The sequence below is a fragment of the Sus scrofa genome, chromosome 1 (genome assembly GCF_000003025.6).
Source record: "Sus scrofa isolate TJ Tabasco breed Duroc chromosome 1, Sscrofa11.1, whole genome shotgun sequence".
Lineage (NCBI taxonomy): Eukaryota > Metazoa > Chordata > Mammalia > Artiodactyla > Suidae > Sus > Sus scrofa.
The window spans coordinates 115,602,831-115,630,811 of NC_010443.5; the positions used below are offsets into that span (position 1 = coordinate 115,602,831).

The 27,981-nt window shown below is 37.5% G+C and overlaps 1 protein-coding gene and 1 pseudogene across 3 annotated transcripts in view; one reads left to right on the forward strand and one right to left on the reverse strand.

Annotated features, from left to right (window-relative positions):
- Positions 1–5,140, reverse strand: part of TEX9 (testis expressed 9) — an 81,233-nt gene extending 76,093 nt beyond the window's left edge. For 2 of the 3 annotated variants that reach the window (XM_013992952.2, XM_013992953.2), the window contains exons 1-2: positions 5,018–5,140; positions 4,831–4,922 (exon numbers count right to left, since the gene is read on the reverse strand). In XM_013992952.2, coding sequence (XP_013848406.1) covers positions 4,831–4,922; positions 5,018–5,044 — 119 coding nt within the window. In that variant the 5' untranslated portion in view covers positions 5,045–5,140. 3 annotated transcript variants of the gene reach the window in all.
- Positions 5,043–27,981, forward strand: part of LOC110259499 — a 55,226-nt pseudogene continuing 32,287 nt past the window's right edge.

The window sequence follows — 27,981 nt, forward strand, 5'->3', positions numbered from 1 at the left end:
TAGTATCTTTAATGGACCACCAGGCAGGAAGAAACTAGCCATCTGCAGTTCTATATTCAACTAAAGTATCTTTGAGGAATAAGTGACAAGTAAGAAAATTTTCAGGTAAGACTGGAGAAATTTTTTTTTTTTTTTTTTTTTTTTTTTTTTTTTTTTTTTTGTCTTTTTGCTATTTCGTGGGCCGTTCTCACGGCATATGGAGGTTCCCAGGCTAGGGGTCGAATCAGAGCTGTGGCTGCCAGTCTACACCAGAGCCACAGCAATGCGGGATCCGAGCCGCGTCTGCAAGCTACACCACAGCTCACGGCAACGCCGGATCCTTAACCCACTGAGCAAGGGCAGGGACAGAACCCACAACCTCATGGTTCCTAGTCGGATTCGTTAACCACTGCGCCACGACGGGAACGCCAAGACTGGAGAATTTATGACTCAGATTTTCACAGAGAGAAGTAATGAATGGTCTATGCTTCAGAAAAGAGGAAACAACCTAGAAAATAGAATCAATTGTCAAAGAAATGAGGAAACATGATGATAAATCCAAATTAGTACAAAATATGGAAATAACAGGAAGGAGTATTCAAAGCAAAGGGGAAAAAGTATTATTTAACTTAGTAATTAATTAATTAGTAAACAAAATAATATAAATAAATTCACTTGATAGAAGGCACAAATTACTAGAGAATATAAAAGAAATATTAATAACGATAAACTACATAAAAGGTTTGAAAATAAATGAATGAAAAAAAGATGTAACACCACTACATAATAATGAAAGGGATTATTCATCAAGAGGATTAAAATAAATCAAACAATATGACCCCAAATTATTAAAGGAAAAATTTAAAACTTGTAACTATAGTTTTTTTTTAATGGGTGTTTTTCCCCCATGGACTTTATTAATATAGAACATTAAAATGACCTTTGGATATCTATTGATTTTTGTGGGTTCCCCCACCTCACACCTATTATAGCATTTCTTATATGGTCCTTAATTAGACTGTTTTCTTTACGAAGGATTTTGCTTTCTCTCTTTAATAATTAAATTCAGGTGTATTAACTTAGAATGCTTTTATTTTTCCTTTTTGGCCTCTTTCGTGGCATGTGGAAGTTCCCAAGCCAGGGACTGAACCCAAGCCACAGCCACGACCACAACAGTGGCAATGCCAGATCGTTAACCTGCTGTGCCATCAGGGAACTCCAAAATTATAACTATTGTTGATTTTAATACTTCTCTAATAGACACTAATACAGCTTCTAGAAAAAGAAATGGTGAGGATACTGATGTTATAGACAGCAAAATTAATTAGCCTGATCTAAGATATTAGTTAACAAATAGTAAATACACTTTCTATCAAAGAGTACACAGAATATTTACAAAAACAACATATACCTGGTCACAACGAAATTTCAACACAGTTTTGAAAATCAATATTCTATACGTTCCCTGACCACAGTTCAATTAAAAATAAATTTTAAAATAACAAAAATAAGCAAATAAACACATGCTTGGGAACTACAAAAATACACTCCTAAAATAATAACTGAAAATCATAAAATATTTAAAACTAACCATACAAGAAATATATATCGAAACAGATCCTGAAATGCAAACAAGCTATGGTTGGAGAGAAATACACAGAAATTAAATGTACATGTTAAAAAATAAAAACTAAAAAAGAAACTAAAAACAAGAAAAAAGAAATCCACGATAAAAAGAGATAGAAATAATGACAAATGAAAAAATTTAATCACATAGATTATCAATAAAACCAAAAGCTATTTCTCTGAAAAGGCCAATAAAATATATACACTTATCAGCAAGACTGATAAAATAGATCCCAAAAAGAAGGTATGTATAAAGTTACAGATACACCATAAAAAATAAGAGGATAATTAGAATAAATGCATGGTACTACATTTTAAAACAAACAGGAAGTAGACACTTTTTCAGATAACTAGCAAATAACCAAAATTTATTCTGGAAGTAATATTTATTAAAGAAACTGAATTGACGGGCAAAAAAAAAAAAAAAAAAACCCACGCCAGACTCAGTTTCACAATCAAAGGGCAGACGATCTCTGATAATAAGAAGCTTCTAAGAACAGAATAAAACAAAAAAGGAAAATTATTCAGCTTCTTTTATGTGGCTAAGACAATACCAATTATCAAAATCAGAAAGACAAAGAATTAGAAAAAAGCATAAGACCAATTTCACTTTTGTTCATAAATGCAAAACAACCTACAAAAAATTAAAGCCATCAAATCCAAGGAACTTTAAAAGAAAACAAGAAATCTGCCTGTGTAGTTCAGTATGTTAAAACAATAAACAAGGGGGTGAAATATTTTATCACACAAATTAATTTGGGTGAAAAAAGTTTAGTTAAGAATTAACATTCAAATACAAATTAAGGTATAACAGGGCATGTCAACAACAACAGAAAAGGGAAACCGTGTCTTCAAGCCTGATTTTTAAAAATCTACCAAAACTCTACAGCAAACTTCAAATTTGGTGATAAATTTTTTAAAGTGGACTCCTGAAAATCACAGCCAAGATAAACATGTGCACCATCATTTTTTCTATTCCATACTGCTCTAGAGGGTCTAGCCAGATCAAGAAAAAAGATGCAGAACAAATTGTAAAGGGACAAATCTACCATAATCTGCATATGGTCTGTCTCTATCAAAACCCAGGGACTCTACTGAATGAATAAAAGAGTTGAGAAAAGCTGACAATCTATACCTATATAAATAAAGGTGTAGGATCAACATACAAAAATCTGTAATGTTTCTATACATCTAAACAATTAAATATGTAGTGAGAAAAAAGTCATTCATTATAGCAACAAAATCTATAAGGTACCATGAAAAAAATACTACATGCAAGACTTTTACGTAGTAATATGATACAGTATTATTAAAGGATACCAAAACACCTCCATGTAAACAGAGATATATTCGTGGAAGGGCAAATTAAATAGCATAAAAATGCCATTTCTCTGGAAATTCACCTATAAAGCCAATGTAATTGGTATTTATGGGCAAGAAGTCTTGGGAAGGCTTGCCCTTCCAATTATCAACATCAATTAAAACAGATGCCACATATTACTTAGCTCTCTGGTTTTATGATATAGGCATAAGGCTTGGGAAAAATCTGTTGACGAGTTATCAGCATATTCCTTGGTTTATTACTTCATATAAGTAATTATTTCCTCCAACTATTTGACAGAAGCTGATTGTCGAAGATTCTGGATTGGGATCCCTGGGAAGTGCTGTGTTCAGATGATTGAAACAATATCCCCATATGCTTAACACCAAGATAACATGTGGCAAAATACTCTGCTGTGAACTCATATTCTTGCCTGTAAGAATAGACACAGTTCACTCTTATGCACAGTTCACTCTTATCCACAACTTCGAGCAGTACTGGGGAGCTGGTCTGTTCAAAAGCTTCAAATTTGCACATCTCAGAGAACAAGTAACAGCTGGGAGTCTTTACCATAAAACAATTTTTGCTAAAATAGTTTCTATCCATGTCTGACTTCAAGCAAGACCATATCCCTAATGACTTAGGAGGACCAAGAGCAAAATACACCCTCAAATAACCAAATGAATTAACCTAATCAACACGTAATTAAATGCTATGATAATGAAAATAACTGATTTGGGCTGAACACAGGTGATTCACAACTATATATGGACAACACCCTTTTATCATAATAATATGCCCATTTCATCAAACAGGGGAAGATGATTATGTTTCCACATGCTATGCCAAGTTGGCATTTGTCTAGTTTATCAAAAGACAGTAAGTACACTTCAGTTTTAACTTTAAATATGCTTTAATTTTAAGCAGAGATCATATGGTATCTTCATGTTTAACCCATATGAGGAACTGCCAGAATGTTCTCCAAAATTTTAAATTACTTTAAAGAAAGTAAATTGTTAACATATAATTTTTTGTAAGGATATATACGATGGCAAATAAAACACATGGCCTGTGAACATGTGGAAGTCACAGTCCAGCAGAGGAAACCAACAAAAAGTAACATGAATCTACCATAAGAAGTTATGCTAATTGTAAAGAAAAGTTAATCAGACAATAAAAAAAGAAAAGAATAAAGAGGAGCCTACTTAGCAGAGTCAAGGCAGGCCACTCTGGTAGGCAAAAAGAAGAGCCGGCAAGATCAAATAGGAGCCAGGAGCCAAGTGTGACAGAGCTTTTGAAGTGCAACCGGAAAGCACTGCAAGGTTTTAGGTAAGGGAGTGACAAAATCAAATTAAAGATTACTCTGGCACCTTTGTGAAAATGGGGGTATGAAGAGTGGAGTGGTCCGGGAGTGAAAGGCCGTGTTGTCAGGATAGTTGTAATTACACTGAGCACAGATAAGGAAAGGAAGTCCTCCTCCCAACTCCACCAATTGTGGATGAGAAAAGTAATTCTAAATACCCTGAGAAACACGCTTCCAGTGAGCAACCAAACTTAAAAGATATTTACATACGTAAACTCTAGGAACTTGATATTAAGTGGAATTCCATAACTAAAACCTGAACTATTTGTGGCAATTCCTGCTATCCAAACCACTTCTAGCATATCACCTTGCTTTCGCACGTAGTTACTAGGGTTAAATTTTCACTCCCAACAGCTACTAGGACGCAGCTCTAGTTAAAGAGAAAAGATAAAGAAAGGCAAGCGAGCGAACGACATGGTGAAAAGAAAATGCTGGGCAGTGAGTGATCTCAAAAATCCAGTCACCAGGAAAAGTACTTGTAAGGATCCTCATTTAAGTGAAAGAAAAGGAAATTTTCTCGCCGAACTACCAAATTTCTTACTTATATTCTTCCTCCTTGGCGAGGAAGTCCCGTCGAGGTGTGGCAGAATGCTGAACCCGTGGCGGGAGCGGAGTCCCTGAAACGCCCCGTCTCTGTTAAAAAGACAGACACTTTCAGGCCCAAAGTTAAAAGATTTTCGGCGTCTTCGAAACCTAGCGGTTAACCAGAAGTGTCGAGTCGAACTGACCCTGAGGCTAAGACTTGGTCCCGCCATGTTTCGCCACTGCGGCGCCGTTACCGAGGCAACGACTCATCTTCCCGCGAGAATTACCACTAACGGGGCAGCCTCGAGCCCTGGGCACGATTTTGTCCACGCCCCTACTCTCGGCTGGGGCGGGGCTGAGGACTGGGGAGTGGGCGCTGCGGTGTATCCGCGCCTTGGCTGTAAGCAGTAACAACGCCTGCACAGCCGAATGCAGTTAATTTAGAAATTAAGTTGGCGATGGGGGCGGGGAAGGAGGGGTTCAACCACAGAGGACGGTCCATTGCTAATACTCAGTACGAAGGAAGCTGGTAAAGCTCCTAGTCTGTTGTGGTTTTCCAAATTTAGTGGCCAATCTGACGTCCAATTGTTTTGTTTAAAATGAACCACTTATTGGAATTCCAAATTTTGACTTCTCACATTTATTTATGGCATGGGTAAAATCTCAGGCTCTCAGGTCAGTTGTCCAAGTTCCTCTCTGGGTTGGCCACATTCTAGCTTGGACAACTCACTATGTCAGCTACCTCGTCTGTAAAATGGGAATAAGAATAGTGCTGTCTCACAGAGTTACTACAAGGAGTAAGAGAATTTGTGCTTAGGATAAGACAATAAGCAGTCAAAAATTCCTTTTTTTGTTTTTTTTTTTTTTGGTAATAAACTTGGGAATCTAGAAATAAACCTTCACATTTAGGGTGAAACGACTTTCAGCGAAAGTGCTAATACCGTGCAATGGGGAAAGAACAGTCTTTTCAACCAATCCTACTGGGATAAGTGCATGTCCACATGTAAAAGAATGAGGTTGGGAGTTCCCATTGCGGCACAGGGAAAATGAATCCGACTAGGAACCATGAGGTTGAGGGTTCCATCCCTGGCTTCACTCAGTGAGTTAAGAATTTGGCATTTCTGTGAGCTGTGGTGTAGGTTGCAAACACAGCTCAGATCCCGCATTGCTGCGTTTGTGGTGTAGGCCGGCAGCTGTAGCTCCAATTGGACCCCTAGCCTGGGAACCTCCATATGCTGTGGGTGCGGCCCTAAAAAGAAAAAAAAAAAAAAAAAAGGAATGAAGTTGTACCTTTATATCAAACCATGTACACAAATGTATTCAGAATGGAAAAAAAGACCTAACTTCAAGAGCCATAACTATAAAGTTTTTGAAGAAAACATAAGCATAAATATTCATCACCTTAAATTAGGTGATGACTGCTTAGAAATGTCACCAAAAACACAAGCAACAAGAGAACCATCAATAAGATAGAAAACACCAAAATTAAAAATATCTGATTTTAAAATACCATAAATAAAATGAAAAGACAGGGAGTTCCTGTTGTGGTTCAGCAGTAACAAACCCAACTACTATCCATGAGGATGAGGGTTCTATCCCTGGCCTTGCTCAGTGGGTTAAGGATCTGGCTTTGCTGTGAACTGTGGTGTAGGTCGCAGATGCAGCTCAGATTCCTAATTGCTGTGGCTGTGGTATAGGCTGGCAGCTGCAGCTCTGATTCAGCCCCTAGCTGGGAACTTCCACATGCTGCCTGAGTGGCCCTAAAAAAAAAAAGAAAAAAAAAATCGAAAAGACAAACCATAAAAAGGGATGAAATTTTTTCAAATCTTTTATTTGATAAGAGGCCTGTGCCTAGAATATATAAAGAGCTTTTTTTTTTTTTTAATGGGTAAGGATCATAAAAAGCATTCCTCCAAAGAAGATACACATATAACCAAAAATCACATGAAAAATTGTTCAGGGAAGTCCAAATCAAAACCTCAGCAAGATAGAACTTCACACCAGCTAGGATATCTATAATCAAAAAGATGAACAAAACAAGTGTTGGCAAAGATGTGAAGAAATTCAAGCCTTTAAACACTGTTGGTGACATATAAAATTGTGCAGCCACTTTGGAAAACAGTCTGGCATTTTCTCAAAAGTTTGCACATAAAGTTACCACATCATCCAGCAATCTACTCCTAGCTATATACTCAGGAGAAATAAAAACATACTCTCACAAAAAGTTGTATGCAAATGTTTATAGCAGCACTTTTCAGAAAAGACAAAAAACGAAAATGACTCAATTGAAAATAAACTAATTAATAGGTAAAGAAAAAGTGGTATATTCATACAGTGGAATATTATTCAGCAGAAAGGAATGAAGTAGTGATGCATAGTATAAGATGGATGAAACTTGAAAACATGCTATGTAGAAGAAGCAATTCAAAGACCACATATTATATCATTCCGTTTTAATATGACCACGTATTATATGAAATATCAGGAATAGGAAAATCTATAGAGACAGAAAGTAGTTTAGTGACTGCCTAGCTCTGACAGATGATGGAGGATTTACAAGAGGTTCTAAGCCTTTTTTTTTTTTTTTTTTTTTTTTTTTTTTGCAGGGAGGTGTGTAATGAAAATATTCTAAAATTGTGATTATGGTTGCACAATTCTGTAAATATATTAAAAGCCAATTAATAATACACTTTATATGGGTGAATGGTGGGTATGTGAAATACATCAATCACATTAAAACATAAAAATAAATAAATTATTAAAACGTCAGGAGTTCCCATCCTGGCACAGCAGAAACGAATCTGACTAGCATCCATGAGGATGCAGGTTTGATCCCTGACCTTGCTCAGTGGATTAAGGATCCGGCTTTGCCGTGAGTTGTGGTGTAGGTCACAGACGCGGCTTGGATCCTGCGTTGCTGTGGCTGTGGCATAGGCTGGCAGCTGCAGCTCCAATTCAACCCTTAGCCTGGGAACCTCTAGATGCTGTGGGTGTGGCCCTAAAAAGACCAAAAAAAAAAAAAAAAAAAAGTCAAATGATGAAAAAAGTATGCCATACTAAAACTAATAAAAAAAAAAAAAAAACCCCAGAGTAGCTATATTAATTTCAGACAGAGCTGACTTTAAAATCAGGAAAACTATCAGGGTTAAAGAGGAGCATTACATAATGATAAAGAGGTCAATTTTCCAAGGAGATACAATCCTTAACGTGTATGAGCCACAGTTGAGTATCAAAATGCATTTAGAAACAACTAATAGGAGTGCAAAGAGAGATAGATAAATCCACAAATACATTTTAAGATGTCAATACTTCTTTTTCAGTCATTGATAGTTCAAGCAAGTGGAAAATCAGTAAGGATATAATTGCCCCAAATAGCAGTTTCTGTTGTGGACTGAACCTGACATAATGTCTTTGAGGATATGGTTCAATCCTTGGCTTCACTCAGTGGGTTAAGGACACAGCGTTGCCGCAATTTGTGATGTATGTCACAGACACAGCTCGGATCTGGCATTGCTGTGGCTGTGGTATCTGTGGCTTTAATTGGACCCCTAGCCCAGGAACTTCCATATGTTGCAGGTGTGGCCCTAAAAAGAAAAGAAAAAAATAAAAAAATAAAAAAAACCTCTAGTCATTTTTGATTAGGACTCACCCTAAGGACCTCATCCTAACTTGATTATATCTGTAAGACCCCATTTCCAAAAAGGTCATCTTCACAAGTTAAGGAGAGGTTGCCTGGTGGTGGTGTAGCGATTAAGGATTCAGCATTGTCACTGCTGTGGCTCAGCCCTCAAACTTTTGCATGCTGTGGGCATGGCTAAAACAAACAAACAAAAATGAAGAAAACACAGGTTAAGGGGAGGGATGTGTGTGTGTGATGAGTTAGGACTTCAACATATCTTTGGGGGCAGGGAGAGACAAAATTCAACCTGTAACAGAAATTATAAAAACTATCTTCTGAGGCCATGATGGAATTAAACTAGAAATAAATCAGAAAAATAGTGGAAAATCCCAAAATATTTGGAGATTAAACACACACTTTAAAATAATACCTGGGTCTGGGATTAGCAGAGGCAAACAATTATATAGGATGGATAAACAAGATTCTACTATATATAGGGAACTATATTCAATGTCCTGTGACAAACCATAATGGAAAAGAATATGAAAAAGAAGGTGTATATATGTAACTGGGTCAGTTTGCTGTACAGCAGAAATTAACACTGTAAATCAACTGTACTTCAATAACAATTTTCATAAAGTTTCAGATTAAATTTAGTTCCCTAAGGACAAAAAAAAAATACATGGGTCAATGAAGTCTAAAGAGAAACTTAAAATTATTTTGAATTTAATGAAAATGAAAATACAATTTACCAAAACTTATGGGATACAATGAAAGTAGTGCTTAGATAGAATGCTTAGCATTGTAAGTATATATTAGAAAAAAAAGAGTTCCTGTTGTGGCTCAGCGGTAATAAAACCAACTAGTGTCCATGAGGATTTGGATTTGATTCCTGGCCTTACTCACTGGATTAAGAATCTGGTGTTGCTGTGGCTGTAGTGAAGGCTGGCAGCTGCAGCTCCAACTCCAACTGGACCCTAGCCCAGGAACTTCCATAGGCTACAGGTGAGGCCCTAAAAAAAAAAAAAAAATCTACAATCAGCAATCTCAGATTTCACCTTAAGCAATGAGACAGAAGAGCAATTTAAGCTTAAAGAGAGCAAAACAGAGAACTCTACCCAATATTCTGTGATAACCTATATGGAAAAAAATCTGAAAAAGAATGGATGTGTGTATATATGTAACTGAATCACTTTGTTGTACAGAAGAAATTACCGCATTATAAATCAACTATACTTCAATAAAACTTCTCTTTTTTTTCTTTTTGCCACTTCCAGGCCACACCTGAAGCACATGGAGGTTCCCAGGCTAGGGGTCTAGTCGGAGCTGTAGCCGCGGCCTACACCAGAGCCACAGCAACGCAGGATTCGAACCGTGTCTGCAACCTACACTACAGCTTGTGGCAATGTGGGATCCTTAACCCACTGAGCAAGGCCAGGGATCGAACCCGCAACCTCATGGTTCCTAGTTGAATTCGTTAACCACTGAGCCACGACGGGAACTCCCCAATAAAACTTTAAAAAAGAGAAAACAATAATAATATTAAACAAATAATAAACAAACAATTAAAATAGAAATCAATGGAATTGAAAATAGGAAAACAACAGAGAAAAATCACAGAAACCAAAATCTAGTGCTTTGAAAGATTCAATAAACTCAATAAGCCTCTAGTCATGATAACCAAAAAAAAAAAAAAAAAAAAAAAAAAGAGAGAGAGAGGGAGAGAGGGAGAGAAGACACAAAATTACCTGTTCTGTGTTCTTTAATGTGACAGTCAGTCAGGTCAGTGAGAAGTAACCACAAAAGACAACAGAGAAGAGGTGCAGGAAAACAGTCTATTATGCTCATAGGTCCTAGAAATGCCATGCAGAGCTACATGGGAAAGCCTCAAGGTGATTAGGAGGCAGAAAACAAGAGTGAAGGGAAGACCTAGGCTAGCCTGCAGAAAAGGAAAGGCAGGGTAAACAGTTTAGGGTTGGCTGGTTTGAATAATTTCAGCAGGCTTTAAGCTTTAGAGACTATTCCTGGTTGCCTATTATCTGGCCCTGGGATGATTAAAACAACGGAATATTGTCTCTTGAGTTGTACAGGCAAGAGAGAGGACCAGAATGACTCTGCATTGGTCAGTTGGCATATTTAAGGTACACTCTTGGCTGAGCCCTTTACTATCTCTGAGAATTGGCAAGGCCAAGGAGTCTCTGCCAAACCAGAAAGGTTGTTTAAGATGTCGAAACATAATATACAGAAAACTGTTAAAGTAAACAATACAATACCATTGTCAGAAACGGAATAAGGATCATTGTTAATGGTCATGTGAACATTAAAAGGAAAGTAAAGGAATACTATCAACAACTGCTTGCCCAGAAAATTGATAAATTAGATGAAATAAACTAATTCCTTGAAAGATACAAATTACCAAAATTCATACAAGGAGAAAGAGATAATCTGAGTGGTCAAGGACTGAGTCAATCATGCTCCAAGAAAGAAAGCACCAGGCCCAGATGGTTTCACAGATGAATTAAAAAATGAAATGATACCAGATCACCACAATCTCTTCTAAAAAAGTAGAAATAAAGGGAACACTTCCTGACTCATTCCAAGGCCAGCATTACCCTAATACCAAATGCAGTTAAAAACATAACGAGAAAAAACTATGAACTGACATCTCTCGTGAACACAGATATAAAATTCTTTAACAAATATTAGCAAATTGAATCCAATAATGAACAAAAAGAATTTTACAACACAGACAAGTGGGGTATATTTTAGGTCAAAAGGATAGTTCAACATTCTAAAATGAAACAGTGTAATTCAGTACCTAAAGAGGATAAAGAAGAAAAATCACAGGACCATATAAACTGAGCAAAAGCTTTTCAGAAGATCCAATAACTTTCATGGTAAAAATTCTCAGCAAACTAAGTATAGAGGGGAACTTTCTAAACTCAATAAACAGCATTTACAAAATATGTACAGATGGCATCACACTTAAGAGTGAGAAACTGAATGCTTTCATCCAAAGATCAGAATAAGGCAAAGACATCCACTTTCACCATTCTTACTTACTCTCACAACTGAACTAGCTTATCAAAGAAAAGGAAATAAAATGTATACAGAATGGAAATGAAAAAATAAAGTATCTTCATTTGTAGATCACATGAGTGTCTATAGAGAAATCCCAAGGAATCAATAAAAATTTCCTGGGACTAACAAGCAAAATGGATAAAACAAAATGTAGTATATACATACAGTGAAATTTGGACACACACTATGACATGGATGAACCTTGTAAGCATGCTAAGTGAAATAAGCCAGACATGAAAGAATAAATATTGGATGATTCCTCTATTAAGAGTTACCTAGAATAGACAAATTCAGAGACAGAAAATAGAATAGAGAACAAAGGGTGGGAAAAAAATGTATACATGTAAGTGTAACTTGGTCCCCATGCTGTACAGTGGAAAAAAAATAAATAAAGAAAAAAGAAAAAAGAAAATAGAATAGAGGCAGGAGATAGGGAGAAGGGGACTGGTGTGTTATTCTTTTAATGGGTATAGAGTTTCCATTTGGGATGATCAAAAAGTTCTGGAAATGGGAGTTCCCGTCATGGCACAGCAGAAACAAATCAGACTAGGAATCATGAGGTTTTGGATTCAATCCCTGGCCTCGCTCAGTGGGTTAAAGATCCGGCATTGCCATTAGCTGTGGTGCAGGTGTGGCTTGGATCTGGCGTTGCTGTGGCTCTGGTGTAGGCTGGCAGCTGTAGCTCCAATTCAACCCCTAGCCTGGGAATATCCATATGCCATGGGTGTGGCCCTAAAAAGACAAAAGACAAAAAAAAAAAAAATTCTGGAAATGGATGATTGTGACCACTGAACAACATTACAAATATATTTAATGCCACCAGACTGTATATTTTTAAATAGCTTCAGTGGCAAATTTTATGTTATGTAGATTTTACTATAGTAAAAGAAAAAAATTCCAATAGAGGGGCAGCCTACAAAATACCTGATCAGTACTTCTGAAAACAATCAAGATCAGGCAAAGCAAGGAAAGTCTGAGAAACTGTCACAACCAAGAGGAGCCTAAGGAGATATAACAAGAAGGGTTAGGCAGGAGTTCTCATCGTGGGTCAGTGGGTTAAAAACCTGACTAGTCTCCATGAGGACACAGGTTTGATCCCTGTCTTCACTCAGTGGGTGAAGGATCCAGTGTTGCCACAAGCTGCAGCGTTTGTTGCAGATGCGGCTTGGATCCTGTGTTGCTGTGGTGTAGGCCAGCAGCAGTAGCTCTCATTCGACCTCTAGCCCAGGAACTTCCATATGCTGTAGATTTGGCCATTAAAAAAAAAAAAAAAAAAAAAAAAAAAAAAAAAAAAAAAGTGGTATCCTGGATAGATCCTAGAACAGAAGAAGACATTACATTAAAAAAACAAAGAAATCTGAATAAAATACGGACTTAGTTAAAAATAATGTATAAATAATGGTTCATTAATTCTAACAAATGTTAATAATAAAGGAAACTGGGTGCAGGATATATGGGAACTCTGTACTCTGTTCTCAATTTTTCTGTAAATCTAATTCTGTTCTAAAAAATAAAGTCTATTTTTAAAAAATGAGCTAAAAGAGACTTGTGCTCCAATAGAGTTGTAAAGGTAAAATCATCTGGGTCACCCCTATACTGCAAAACAACCAGATTCTGTCAAAACAAACAAGTACATATGCATTATTGAAAACTTGAAGGGAGCAGAGAAAATTTCTGAGTATCCTGCTGACATCTCCCCCTCCAGCTCTTTGCCCCTCAAATAAACAAAAGAGGCACTTAAAAATAAAAGGACTGGAGTTCCTGCTATGGTAGAGTGGGTTAAGGATCCAGTGTTGTTGAAGCTGCAATGTAGGTTACAGCTGTGGCTTGGATTTGATCCCTGGCCTGGGAACTCCCATATGCTGTGGATGCAGCCAAAAAAGTGAAAGGGAGGAAAGAAGGGAGGGAGAGAAGGAAGAACGGAGAATAAGAAAAGGACTAATCCAAGAAAATGCCCATAAAAGAACTGTGCTCAGAATACAAAGTCTGTTTTTCAGTCAACAGTTATATAAAGGAGCTGAACTTAAAACCCTTGCTCTAAGCTACTAAACTAAAAATGCTAAAGTAGTTCCAGATTGGTAGTGATCCTATGCTGCCAGCAGAATCAAACACAAATCCTCTTCAGAGAAAAATATCTTTAAGCCACCAGATTCCTAGATAAAGATCAAGAAAATGTGAGTTAACCATCAAAAATCATCAAGCATAGAGGAAATAAATCCACCATTAGTAAGAAATGAGAAGAAATAATAAATATTGAGAACCCCCAAGAGACATTAAAATTGTATCAGCTGTGAAATGCAGAATATCTATTTTGAAAATATTTTAATAAGGCATAGAATCATAATCATGAGCAAGCAACGAGAGCCTATCAGGAATGACCAAGCAGATGTGACAATCAAATGAAGCTTTTAGACATTAAATATACATTCATTGAAATGAAAATACTTAGTAGATGGGTTGAATGGCAGAGTAAACACAGATAATTTGTAAAGCATAAAGTCTCTAAGAAAATTATCCAGAATGAACAGAGAACAAAAAGAACATGGGAAATATGAAAGAACTATTAAACAATTTAGAAGTTAGACTGAGAAGATCTGACATAAATAATCACATTCCAAGAAGGACAGATTTTTTGAATTGAGAAGAAATATTACACAGAGGTTAATTGCTTAGAATCTCCCAGAATTTAGGAAAGACATGAATGCACACATTCAAGAAGCACACAGCGTCACAAAGAGGAGAAATCTAAAAATCTATTCTTAGATCTATCATAAAATCAAAAATACCAAAGATCTTTAAGGTAGCCAAAGAGAAAAAAAGAAAGACAGCATATAAGGAAGCAATTAGACCAAAAGCAGATGTTTTAAACACAACAGTGGAAGCTAAAAGACAGTAAAATAATAACTGAGATCCCAGGATAATAAGCCCCATTATACAAGAGAATTTGGGTCAAGTATGATTGGTAATTAGTCATCAAGTAATCCTTAATCATTAACAATTAATGATTGGCTGCCTTTTGCCTAGCCCCAAATTGATGGGTAAACTTTTATCTTCTGGGATAGAGATGTGAACAGGGTACAGGTCATGAAGGAAAGGGTAAGCCTGTGTGAGAAAAAAGAAAGTACCGTCTCAGGAAACATGAGGCAGGAGTCCTTTATTACCAGTATTTTTCTACTCAATCTCCTTTGATTGGCCTGACTAAATGGGCCCCAGCTGAACCAGAGGTTACTATAAATGCTGCCACTGACATAGAAGTTCTAGCCAGTGAGATAGGATCCAGAATTGGCACCACTGATGTTTATTTTGAAGCAGACAGCCATGCCAACTTGTGCTAAACCACAACCAGGATGAGCAAAGATTTTAATTATAGAGACAGATCACAGAATTTCTAGCCAATCAGTTAGACAGACTCAGATGACTCATTTCTTCAATTTTCACAATAAGCCCACTTTCCTTTTACTCAATTGAAATTTTTTCATCTTCACAAATCTTATAATGGGGGGTTATTATATCTTCAAAGTAATCAAAGAAAGTAATTTCACTCTAGAACTGTGTAGTCAATAATACTATATTAAAAGAGAGAAAAAGAAAGATATCTTTAGATAAATAAAACCTATGAGATTTACCACCCACATACTCATACTAAAGAAACATACTAAAGTAAAAGATGTACTTCAGAGAGAAAGAAATAATACCAGAAGAACATGTTGAGATGCCAGAAGAATGGTAATCAAATAAAATGATAAACATGAATGTAGGTCTAAATAAATTTCTCTAAAATGCTTATTAATAATAATGCCAACTTTGTGGGGTTTTTTTAAAAAAAGGAAAAGTGAAACATTTTATTCTTATCAAACTGGGAGTAGAAGGAAACTTATTCAACCTGATAAAGAGTCTCTTAAAAAAATCACATCTAACTTTATAATTAATGATAAAAAAACAAATGCTTTCTCCTAATATGAGGAATAAGCAAGGATTTCCACTCTTACTACTCTTATTCATAATCATACTGGAGCTTATGAATGTTCTATCCTGTGCAGTAAGGAATTTAATCACTTGATCAATCTTGGAAAAGAGGAAATAAAACTTTCTGTTTGCAGATGTCATGAGTGTTTATTTTGAAAATTCTGAAAAATCTACCCCCCCAAAAAAAATCCATGAAACTACTTACTAAGTTCGGCGAAGTTGTAAGATACAAAGTCAATATACAAAATTTAAACAGTTCTTTATACTAGCAGGAACAATTGGAAATTAAATTTTAAAATGCATCAGTATTTACAATAGGACCAAAAAAACCATGAAATGTTTGGGTATAAATCTACCAAAATCTGTGCAAAATCTATGTGCTGAAAATAGCAAAATAATGATGAAAGATATCAAAGAAGAACAAGGTAATATTTGTTTGTAATTGTAAGAAAGACCACTTCTAGGGACTCCTAGTAATAATTGAAGGACACTGCAGAAGTGGGTAAGGTTCTCTGTGAGTAGCTCTTCCTGAGCAAAAGGGCTCAGAGAGCATTAGCTTTAATAATTCAAAATTTTCTCTCTGCCAGGAGTTCCCCTTGCGGCACAGGGGAAATTAATCCAACTAGGAACCATGAGGTTTCGAGTTTGATCCCTGGCCTTGCTCAGTGGGTTAAGGATCAGGCGTTGCTGTGTGCTGTGGTGTAGGTTGCAGTCCCAGCTTGGCACAAAACAAAAAAACGAACAAAAAAAACCCACACCACAGGTGCCAAAAAAAAAAAAAAAAAAAAACTTTTTGCCAGTGTTTATGTGCAATCATATTTAGATCTGACTGAAAAGCTGTACCATATTTTGATCTGCCATTTCCCAAATAATATGAGATCTCCTCAAGTTCTGCCCTGACAATACCAATCTTCTGGGGGTCTTTCACATAATACTTGTTACCTACTAATTGACTAAAAGACTTTGCTGTCAGTCAAGTAATGGATGGCCTGTATCATCTCTCACAAAGCTTCTCTTGAACAAGAAAGTACTTCGTGATAAACTTTTGAAACGATGCTTTTGATTTTTTCTACTTTAAATGGAACTAGTATATTCGAAACTAGTCTCATAACTCAATTCTTCAAATATTTGAAAAAAAATTAGTAATGTTTATAATTCTATGTAGCCCCCACACGTGTTTTGAAATAATGTTCTAAGGTAGTAGGAATATATAAAATAGAGCATTTAGCTATGGAAACATTGTGAAAACAAACAGGAATTTTAAGGATGTTGTGAATTCTGGACCTTTATCCAATAATGTTCATCACTTTGAGTGTGACCTGAATGAACATTCGCAGTTGATTCAATAATATGGAGCTAAAAATTCAATAGAAAAAAAGTTTCGGCAGGGAGCAGCTGATGAGAATTTAGCTCAGTGTGTGCATGAAGCAAACACAACTTGTAAACTGTGAGTGTCTAAGATATCTCTAACATTAGCTAAAACTGAGCCTCAATCTACTTAAGGTATTTTTAAAAGCTCAGACTAAATTGTAATACAGAATCATAGAATTTTAGAGCAGTACTTTATTTGGCACAGGCCCCTCATTTTCAGTAATAAGAAACTCAATTTCTAGAGAGATTTAAAAATTTACTCAAGGTTACATGGTTCATTAATAGTAAGTTTGGGATAAAAGCCAGGTTTTATGACCCCGACCCTACTGTTTTTTTAAAACAAAAATTTTTAATTAGAGTAATTTTTACATTTATAACCAGTATAGTTATTTTTCTTTAGTGTTTCAAAATCAGAATCTAACTCTTAGAAAAGTTAAATTACAGATTTTTTTTCTTTTTTTGTCTTTTTGCCATTTCTTGGGCTGCTCCCGCAGCATATGGAGGTTCCCAGGCTAGGGATCCAATTAAAGCTGTAGCCACCAGCCTATGCCAGAGCCACAGCAACACAGGATCCTAGCCATGTTTGCAACCTACACCACAGCTCTCGGCAACGCCAGATCCTTAACCCACTGAGCAAGGCCAGGGATTGAACCCACAACCTCATGGTTCCTAGTCATATTCGTTAACCACTGAGCCACAGCGGGAACTCCTAAATTACAGATTTTTAGGAAAAAAATTCTGTTCCAACATTATGTATACAGCCAGCTAAACAATGTATAAAAATAAAATACTTGCTATTTCAGAGGTAAAAAACTGGATTGGATAGGAAAATCCATTACATATGAATCTATAACTGCATAAAATGTTTAAATGATGTTGGAGGAAATGAGAGGGAAGAAAATGTAAAAGTCAAGGAGTTCCCCTTGTGTTTCAGTGGTAACCAACCCGACTAAAATCAATGAGGATGCAGGTTCCATCCCTGGCCTTGCTCGGTGGGTTAAGTGTTGTGCGTTGCTGAGGCTGTGGTGTAGACTGGCAGCTATAGCTCTGATTAGACCCCTAGCTTGGGAACCTCCATATGCTGCACCTTCGGCCACCCCGCCCCCTGCAAAAAAAAGTAAAAGTCAAGACAGCAATATGATAGAATTTGTGATTCAGGAAGGGCTAAAACGTGATAGATGCGATAGGAATTCAAGGAAAGCTCCTGAAAGTCTTGAGAAATAAATAAAAACTTCATGAAGAAGGAAGGATTTGATCTGGCCTTAAAGAATCTAATATTTAGCAAGCACTCGGAAACAAAAGAATCATTTGGGAAAGGAAGGAATGGAATGTCCAGAATGGGGGTTTCGAGTGGGTGGCATTTACTAAGGAGTAAAGGACAGAAAATATCAAAGGCTCTTGAAACTGGGATAGGTACTACAATTTTTTTTTTTTTTTTTTTTTTTTTTTTTTTGTCTTTTGTCTTTTTAGAGCTGCTCCAAGGGCATATGGAGGTTCCTAGGCCAGGGGTTGAATCAGAGCCGTTGCTGCCGGCCTACTCCACAGCCACAGCAACACCAGAGCTTAACCCACTGAGTGAGGCCTGCATCCTCATGGATACCAGTCAGGTTCATTAACCACTGAGCCACGATGGGAACTCCACAATTTTTTTTTTTTTCTTTTTACAGCCATACCTGTGGTATATGCAAGTTCCTCAGGCTAGAGGTTGAAGGAACAGCTATAGCTGCAGGCCTATGCTACAGCCACGGCAACAAGGATCCTTAACCCACTGAGGGAGGCCAAAGATCAAACCCACATCCTCACAGAGACTATGTTGGGCTCTTAACCTGCTTAGCCACAATGGGAACACCTACAATTTATTTTTTTTTAATTTTAAAGAAAAATTCACCCAATAGCAGTGAATGAAATGAATAAGAAGAGATAAACTATGTGCAGGGGTCCCAGCTAAGAAACTACTTTGGTAATTCAGATGTTTAAGGTATCTGAAAGAAACAAAATTATACTTTGAAAGACAATCTAGTATTGTGTAAAGAACAACAATTTAGACTCAGACAGATCTGGGCCTGATTCCTAGTTCTATCATCTAATAGCTGTGCAAACTTGGATAAGTAACTTATCCACTCTGAGGCTCAATTTCTTTATTTGTCAAATGGAAAAACCCACGTTGCAGGGGGCAGATATAATTATTTTTTAATTCCCAGATTTATAGTTTTTGCATATTTAGCTTGGGCCCTGCCTTTGTGAGGCCTTATAACCAAAGTTGTTTACCAACAGAATGGAAAGCCTTGTAGGGTAGTATATGCTTCATCACTAATAGGCATTCACACAGAGGCTGAATGAGACCACTTATCATGGATATTGTAGAAAAGATTCTGGTATTGGTTGAGACATTTTTTATGAACTGAATAATTGTGTCCTTTCAAGACATATGTCCTTTCATATGTTGAAACTCTACCCCGCAGTATGATGGTATTAGGAGGTGGGGAGGTAATTGGGATTGCATGAGGTCATGAAGGAGGATCCCTCAGGAATGGGATTCATGCCCTCATTAGAGTCACTAGAGAGCTTGCTTCCTTTCTGTGCTCTCTGCCATGTAAGAACACAGTGAGAAAACAGCCTACAACCTACATGAGGGCTTCACAAGAATGCAGCCATGCTAGCACTGATTTCAGAATTCCAGCCTCCAGAACTGTAACAAATAAATTTCTTCTATTTATACACAACCCAATCTATGTTATTTCTGTTATAGCAGCCTGAAAAGAATAAGACAACATTGAAATAGATGATTTCTCCAATATTAAAATTATATTGCTGAAGACTAAAATAATCTTTATAGATGTTATTTCCTAGTAAAAACTTGTAAGTGATCAATCAACCACTTAGCATGTAGCTCGCAGAAGAATTACTATTTAAGCCCTTGTTACTCAAAGTACAGCTTATGGCCATGAGTTAGCAGCATCAGTATTACTTAGGAATTTCTAAAATGCAGAATCTCAGGCCACACCCCACACTTACTGAATTAGGATTTGCATTTTAACAAGATCCCCAAGAGATTTGTATGTATGTTAAAAATTGAGGAGCACTGATCTGGGCTTTTTAGGATTGTAAGGAATGTTTTCATGTTACTTCAATTAATGAGGCTCTGCTGTGGATATAGAAAGGGGGGGTCACTGGAAGAAAAGGAAATAGTCTTATTAGCCATACAGCCAGGCTATGCAGAACTGGGGTATCACTAAGGGAACATCTTTAGCGATCTGCTTATTTCATCATACTAACAACAGTAGACTTTCATTGCTCCCAATTCTAGTGCTCCATGACTTAACCACTGTCTTTATTGCTTCTGGCAAGAACAATGAAATAACCCTTTCAAAGCAAGTGTCTGACTCAAACTTTCTGAGAGAAGTTTTGTTGTTATTGGCCAGTTATGGGGCACCAGGGCACTAGGGCACCACTCTGAGCTGAAACTCTCATAATAGGCTCACTCACCTGCTTCAGGCCATTTGCTACCTTTGGTTCTAGTCAACTGTGGTTATGGTATTAAGATCCTATAAACCTGAGCATGGCCACCTATGCTTAAGGGCTGCTACTGGTCTATTAGTTCAGAAAGGGGTTGTGAGCAGGTCAGGCACCCAAATATTACTCCCCATATCACAAGGATCTACATATTCACTCATTAGTTCTCTGCATAAGGATAGGAAAGAACTTACCTTAGGTAGTTTAGATAATCAGCTGAATTGGAGAGAAGATGGAGAGGGGAAAATAATGATTCAAAGATATTTTATTTTAGTCTTTTTGCCATTTCTTGGGCTGCTCCCATGGCATATGGAGATTCCCAGGCTAGGGGTCCAATTGGAGCTGTAGCCGCCGGCCTACAGCAGAGCCACAGCAACACAGGATCCTTAACCCACTGAGCAAGGCCAGAGATGAAACCCACAATCTCATGGTTCCTAGTCAGATTTGTTAACCACTGAGCCATGACAGGAACTCCCTCAAAGATATTTTAAAATGTAGTTTTCAAGCACTATCATATAGTATGAAAGCAGGTAACAGAGTTTAGTCTTTGTTAACTGACTGAATATCTTATTTCAGAGTTTGGTTGCATAACTAAAATTGGGGGCACAAAAAGCATATTTTTCAATTTCAAAATAATATATTTCTGATGTGACAGCAAATATGTTTCCTGCTATTCTGTAAGCTGATATAAAAGAGTCCTGTTACAGTAAAAATACTGAAAACAACAGAGATAAAAACCAAGAATAGAAGTGCATCAGCCACTCCACTGTCAACAGAAGTAAATTATTTAAATAGGTTTATACTAATGGAAGACACATGGCAAAGCTTGAAATAGAAATGCAGCAATTAACATCTGGTGTGCCTTTACCTAACACTTCATTATTCAACACTTTCCAACCTACTCCTGTCTGCAGTTCTGTGTGTGCGTGTGTGTGTGTGTGTGTGTGTGTGTGCGCGCGCGCGTGTGCGCTTTTATTAGGGTATAGTTGACTTATAAAGTTGTGTTAGTTTCAGGTATACAATAAAGTAAATCAGTTATACATATACATATAGCCATTCCTTTTTAGATTCTTTTCCCATATACATTATATTACACAGTACTGAGTAGATTTCCCTGTGATATGCAGTAGGTCCTTTTTACCTAATTTATACATAGAAGTCTCTACATGTCAATTCCAACCTCATAATTTATCCCTTCTCTCAATGTTTCCACTTTGATAACCATAAATTTGGTTTCCAAAAATCTATGAGTCTGTTTTTGTTTTGCAAGTTTTTTGTTTGTTCAGGGCTACATCTTCAGCATATGGAAGTTCCCAGGCTAGGGGTCAAATCAGAGCTGCAGCTGAGGCTTACACCACAACCTCAGCAACACCAGATCTGAGCCACATCTGCAACTTATGCTTCTTAACTCACTGAGGCCAGGAATTGAACCCACATCCTCATGGAGACAACATCAGGTCCTTAACCGCTGAGCCACAATGGGAACTCCTGTAAGTTCTTTCATATCATTTTTTAGTAGCTTCTACACATGATATTTGTCTTTCTTTGTCTAACTTCATTTAAGATGATGGAGTTCTGTCATGGCTCAGCAGTTAATGAAACCAACTAGTACCCATGAGTTCTCGGGTTCTATCCCTGGCCTTGCTCAGTGGATTAAGGATCTGGTGTTGCTGTGAGCTGTGATGTAGGCTGCAGACACAGCTTGGATCCCAAGTTGCTTTGGCTGTGGCATAGGCTGGTGGCTGCAGTTCTGATTCGTTCCCTAGCCTGGGAACTTCCATATGTCGCAGGTGCGGCCCTAAAAAAAAGACAAAAAAGGAGTTCCTGTCATGGCACAGTGGTTAACAAATCCGACTAGGAACCATGAGGTTGCGGGTTCGGTCCCTGCCCTTGCTCAGTGGGTTAACTATCTGGCGTTGCCGTGAGATGTGGTGTAGGTTGCAGATGCGGCTCAGATCCCGCGTTGCTGTGGCTCTGGCGTAGGCCGGTGGCTACAGCTCCGATTCGACCCCTAGCCTGGGAACCTCCATATGCTGCAGGAGCGGCCCAAGAAATAGCAAAAAGACAAAAAGACAAAAAAAAAAAAAAAAAAAAAGACCAAAAAAAGAGAGATTTCCAGGTCCACCCACATTGCTGCAAATGGCACTATTTCGTATGTGTGTGTATATACCATACCTTCTTTATCCAGTCCTCTGTCCGTGGACATTTAGGTTGCTTTCATGCTTGGGGATTCCTTTTATTTTTTTATTTTTTGGGCCATGCCTGTGGCATACAGAAGTTCCCTGGGCCAGGGACTGAACCATCACCACAGCAGCATCCTGAGCCACAGCAGTGACTACACTGGATCCTTAACATGCTGAGCCACCAGGTAACTTCTGGGATTCCTTTTATTGATTGATTGATTGATTGACCTTTGTCTTTTTAGGGCCACACCTGTGGCATATGGAGGTTCCCAGGCTAGGGGTCTAATTGGAGCTGTTGCTGCCGGCCTATACCAGAGCTACAGGAACGCCAGATCCGAGTCGTGTCTGTGACCTACACTGCAGCTCACGGCAACACCAGATCCTTAACCCACTGAGTGAGGCCAGGGATCAAACCTGCACCCTCATGGTTCCTAGTGGGATTTGTTTCCGCTGTGCCAAGATGGGAACTCCTGGGATTCCTTTTAAACCTTTACATGCTAATTCCCTGGGAGTGAAGTTAATTCCCCAAAGTACTGAAGTTGCTTCTTTTTCAATCTTGTTTACTTTATAATGGCTTACACTCACTTATAAGGATGGATACCTTCCTAGCAACAGCTTCATTATGTACTTATCATGCATCCTCTCCCATTCATCTCAAGTACTAAGGAGAATGACAACAATATCTAATATGCCTCATTAACGGAGTTACAAACTAGGACTTAGAGGAACCAAAAGGAAGCAAAGTATATGCCTCAACTTGGTATTCTTACTGAAGTCACAGTTTGAATGATTAAAGAAATATACAATGGCTGGAGTTCCCGTCGTGGCTCAGTGGTTAACGAATTCGACTAGGAACCATGAGGTTGCAGGTTCGGTCCCTGCCCTTGCTCAGTGGGTTAACGATCCTGCGTTGCCGTGAGCTGTGGTGTAGGTTGCAGACGCGGCTTGGATCCTGTGTTGCTGTGGCTCTGGCATAGGCCAGTGGCTGCAGCTCCGATTCGACCCCTAGCCTGGGAGCCTCCATATGCCGCGGGAGCGGCCCAAAGAAATAGCAAAAAGACAAAAAAAAAAAAAAAAATACAATGGCAAATAAAATAGCAGTTCTCCCTTTCATACATCGGATATTATTAACTAAATCTTTATGACTACGTTTAAAAAGATTTTATAACACCAGACATTTTTTGAGCTCAATATTTTGACAACTGCTAAGTCTGATTGCTTAAGCCACTTGCTGAGAACCTGCTGTATACCACAGAGAACTTTACCAAATATTTTGTGATAATCTATGTGGGAAAAGAATCTGAATGAGAATGGATGTGTGTACATGTGTAACTGAATCACTTTGTTGTACAGCATAAATTATCACAACATTGTAAATCAACTATACTTCAATAAAACTTTTAAAAAAGGAAAATAACATCTTCCCTCAAAATAAAGCAAAAAAGACACTTGCTAAATCTATAGTTAATAACCTCTAGCTAGATCGAGTATTTTGCCTCTCTAAAGATCTAGAGATCAGTCAAGGATTACCCTGCTGTACCTTCATTTTTCTCCATTCAAAACAATATTCCATAACATGAAGATACCACCACACTGCCTGCAGTCCAACTCTTGTGCAGTTTTAGTCCTCTGCTTATGACATAATTTTTTATGTTCAAATAAAACTATACACCCCAACATTTTGGTGACAAACCTAAAAGATTTTGCTGATAATCAAATATATTCTCCTAAGGAGGATGGAGTTATAATCCTAGTATAATTGCTTTGGGGGCTGAAATGTCCAATAATAATGGTATCCTAACTCCATTATCTCATTTGAGATGGGTTTTTAGGCAGGTCTTTCTTTATCCTTTACTGGAGACAATAAACAGAAAACTTGCATAAATTTCAAACAAAATTTCTTTGGGTCCATAATTTCTATAATGTGAAAGGTATTTATCTTTCATAGAAAGGTGTACAAAATCTGGATAAGACTTACAAAACATGGTTAATAGCCACAAATTATTTTCTTTTTCTTGAGAGATAGTGAAAACATTGTATCCTAAGGGTCTGATAGCCTATGAAGGGAAAAGTGACCAAGGGCCCCCCCACCCCCCGGAATGGTGACCTTCAATGAAGCTATGGAAAGAGGACATCTCTTCCATCTTACCCACTCCATGGGCATACATGCTACAAACTCTTGAAACACTCCTCATATGGCACATTCTTGCCTGGTCTTGGCTTCAGCAAGCTATCAGTTAATTGACTATCTTAAAAACTATTACCCCTCCTATAAATATTTTCACTTTAGTCAGGGGCCTTTTAAGGACCAAAACAAGGTCAAGGTGTAATGAAATAAATAAGAAAACATGACATTTCTTGGACCAGGACTGACTGATATGTCCCCTATCAGAAATAAACTTTAATTATTGAAGATCATCAGACTAAAGCTCAGACTCACCCAGTCTCAAGGCTATTCTAGACAGAGTGAGTAGAATCTGGAATTAGTTGCTGTGAATGGAATAAGAACCTCCAGGCACCTGTAGGCCCACAGTGTGGCTACCTTCTTGTCTGACCCCTACCATCACTGCCTTTTCAACAGGACATAGATTCTACCTCAGTTCCTAGTTTCAGCTGTCATTATCAATGCTGGGTCTAAAACCCTACCTAGGACTCCAGTATACTTGATTGTCTCCATAATATCATACCCTACTAGGCCAAGAGTTAGAATGGACATGCCACCTTTAACTCTGTGATTTGAATATCTGGATACTATATACTTACCAACAGAGAGAGAATCATAAAAATGATATACCATAAAAATTATATATCTGATACAAACAAATATATGTGGACAAGAAGACCAGGCAAGAATGTGCCCCCCCTACATCATATCTCATGGCTTATCAGTACAGGATGTTCAACAAAATATTTAGCCTATGTGCCAGATCTTGTAGACACTAGGAATCTAAAGATAAATAAATAAACTAGAGTTCCTGAGCTTAAAGTTTTATAGTCAGTTGGAAAAATATACATACACATAAATAATTTCACTAAAATATAACAAGTATTATAATGAAATTTGATACAAGGTCCTATGAAAGCCCAGAGGAAGAACACCTAACCAGCTCTTAGGTAGCTAACTTTCAACCTGAAGAAGATGGGAGAAGGAGAAGGTTTGCCTGAGGAGATAATGTCAGCTGATCTGGACAAATGAATAGATGTTCTTACAGAGGAAAAGAGCTAAAATTATTGTATGGCTGAGTAATCTGTTGGACCAACTCATTTGTAATTTATAATGACTATAAACTCTAAACACAATACCAAAAAATCACCTGTAGGTACTGGAGGGTGACCAAAAATAGGCAATTTATGGAAGAAAAATTGTACTTGGGTGATGGGAATGGCATGGAATTTGTTTACAATTTTTATAGCTTTTAACCCGAGGGCAAGCTGCAGTTGGTACAACACAATGTAGCTAAAACTCTGATAGAAAACCCAAATATATCTGGCCTGAAGAAGCAGAAGACAAAATTTGGAGCAAACAGAAAGGGGGACCAAAGAGGTAGAGCCCAAAATTCTGTGTATAAATTCTACCTAAATCTCTAGCTGATCCATGAATTATAAATATATGGACAGACTTCAAGCAGCTCAGCTAATGATGGGTATGAGATTTGCGATATTTTCCAAGAGACAAAATTTTCAGAATGAGTCTGACAAACTGAATTTCATGTTCAAGCAACCCTGGAGGAATACAGTAGAATTCAGAGTCTTCACAACATTAATACTTGCGTTGTCCAAGGTACAACCCCAAATTACTTTCTATATGTAGTAGTAGGAAAATGTGACTCATTCTTAACATAAAAAGCCATCAATGAAGGCTGACTTTGCGATGATGCAAATGTTGAACTTAGCAAACAAGGAATTTAAAGCAACCATTCTAATTATCATCAGTGAAGTTTAAAAATTAATTAGATGGGCGGAACAGCAGAATGGAGATGAAAAAGGAAGCTTCAGGGACCTTGAAAACAAATCACTAGAAATGATTCTATCTGAACAATAAGGAGAACATGGTAAAAAATATGAAAGACTCAAGGAAAATATCAGTAGTTCTAATATATGTGATATATGAGTTACTAAAGTCACAGAAGGAAAGGAGATTTAGAAGGGGAGAGAAGAAATATTTTTAAAATAATGGCTAAAAACTCCAAACATGGTGAAAGAAATAAACTTACAGCTTCGAGAAGCTCAGTGACCACCATGTAGTATAAATATGGAAAAAATCATGACTACACACTGCAATAAAATCTCTCAAAACAAAAGATAAAGAAAAAATTCTGAAATAGCCAAAGAAAATTGACATGAAGGCAACAATAATTTGAATCACTATGGTCTTCTCTTCAGAAATAATAGAAAAGAGTGGACAACGGAATATCTTTAAACTGCTGAAAGGAAAAATCATTAATCCAGAATTCCCTTTCTTTCTTTCTTTCGGCTACATGGAGGTTCCTGGGCCGGGGACTGAATCCAAGCCACAGCTGCAACCTACACCACAGCTTCGGCTATGCCAGATCCTTTAACTCGCTGCACCAGGCAGAGAATTGAACCTGTACCTCCTCAGTGACCCAAGCAGCTGTAGCCAGATTCTCAACCCACTGTGACATGGTAGGAACATCAGCTTATAATTCTTTGTCCTGCAAAAATACATGTCCATAATGAAAACAAACTGAAAATATTTTCACATACAAGAAAAACATGCAAACTTGTCAGCAGGAGACATGTGTGAATTTACATTCAGGAGACCTGAACTATAAAAAAAAAAATGTTATACATGTTGTTCAGGTAGAACTGAAATAATACCAGATGGATCTTCAAGAAGGAATAAAAAGCATCAGAAATGGCAAAATTGAAGTAAATATATAAAATAACATTTTTCTCATAATGTTCATTTCTTGTAATGTTAGGTGTGATAAGAAGACTGATGAGCATGCCAGCCATGCTAAGGAGACTGGTCTTAATCTTTAAGTCAAGGTTCTAAAGCCAGAAAATGAAATAGTGAGATCTATATTTGCATAGATCACTCAGGTTACTCAGTGAAGGTAAATTTGAATGGATAGGAAACTCAAGCTCTTGGAGTGACTCAAGAAAGTTATTAAAGAATAACTTTAATCTTTAAAGAATCCTTTAACTCAGAGTTCCCGTCATGGTGCAGTGGTTAACAAATCCGACTAGGAACCATGAGGTTGCGGGTTTGATCCCTGGCCTTGCTCAATGGCTTAAGGATCTGGCGTTGCTGTGAGCTGTGATGTAGGTTGCAGACACGGTTCGAATCCTGCGTTGCTGTGGCTCTGGCGTAGGCCGGTGGCTATGGCTCTGATTAGACCCCTAGCCTGGGAATCTCAATATGCTGCGGGAGTGGCCCTAGAAAAGGCAAAAAGACAAAAAAAAAAAAAAA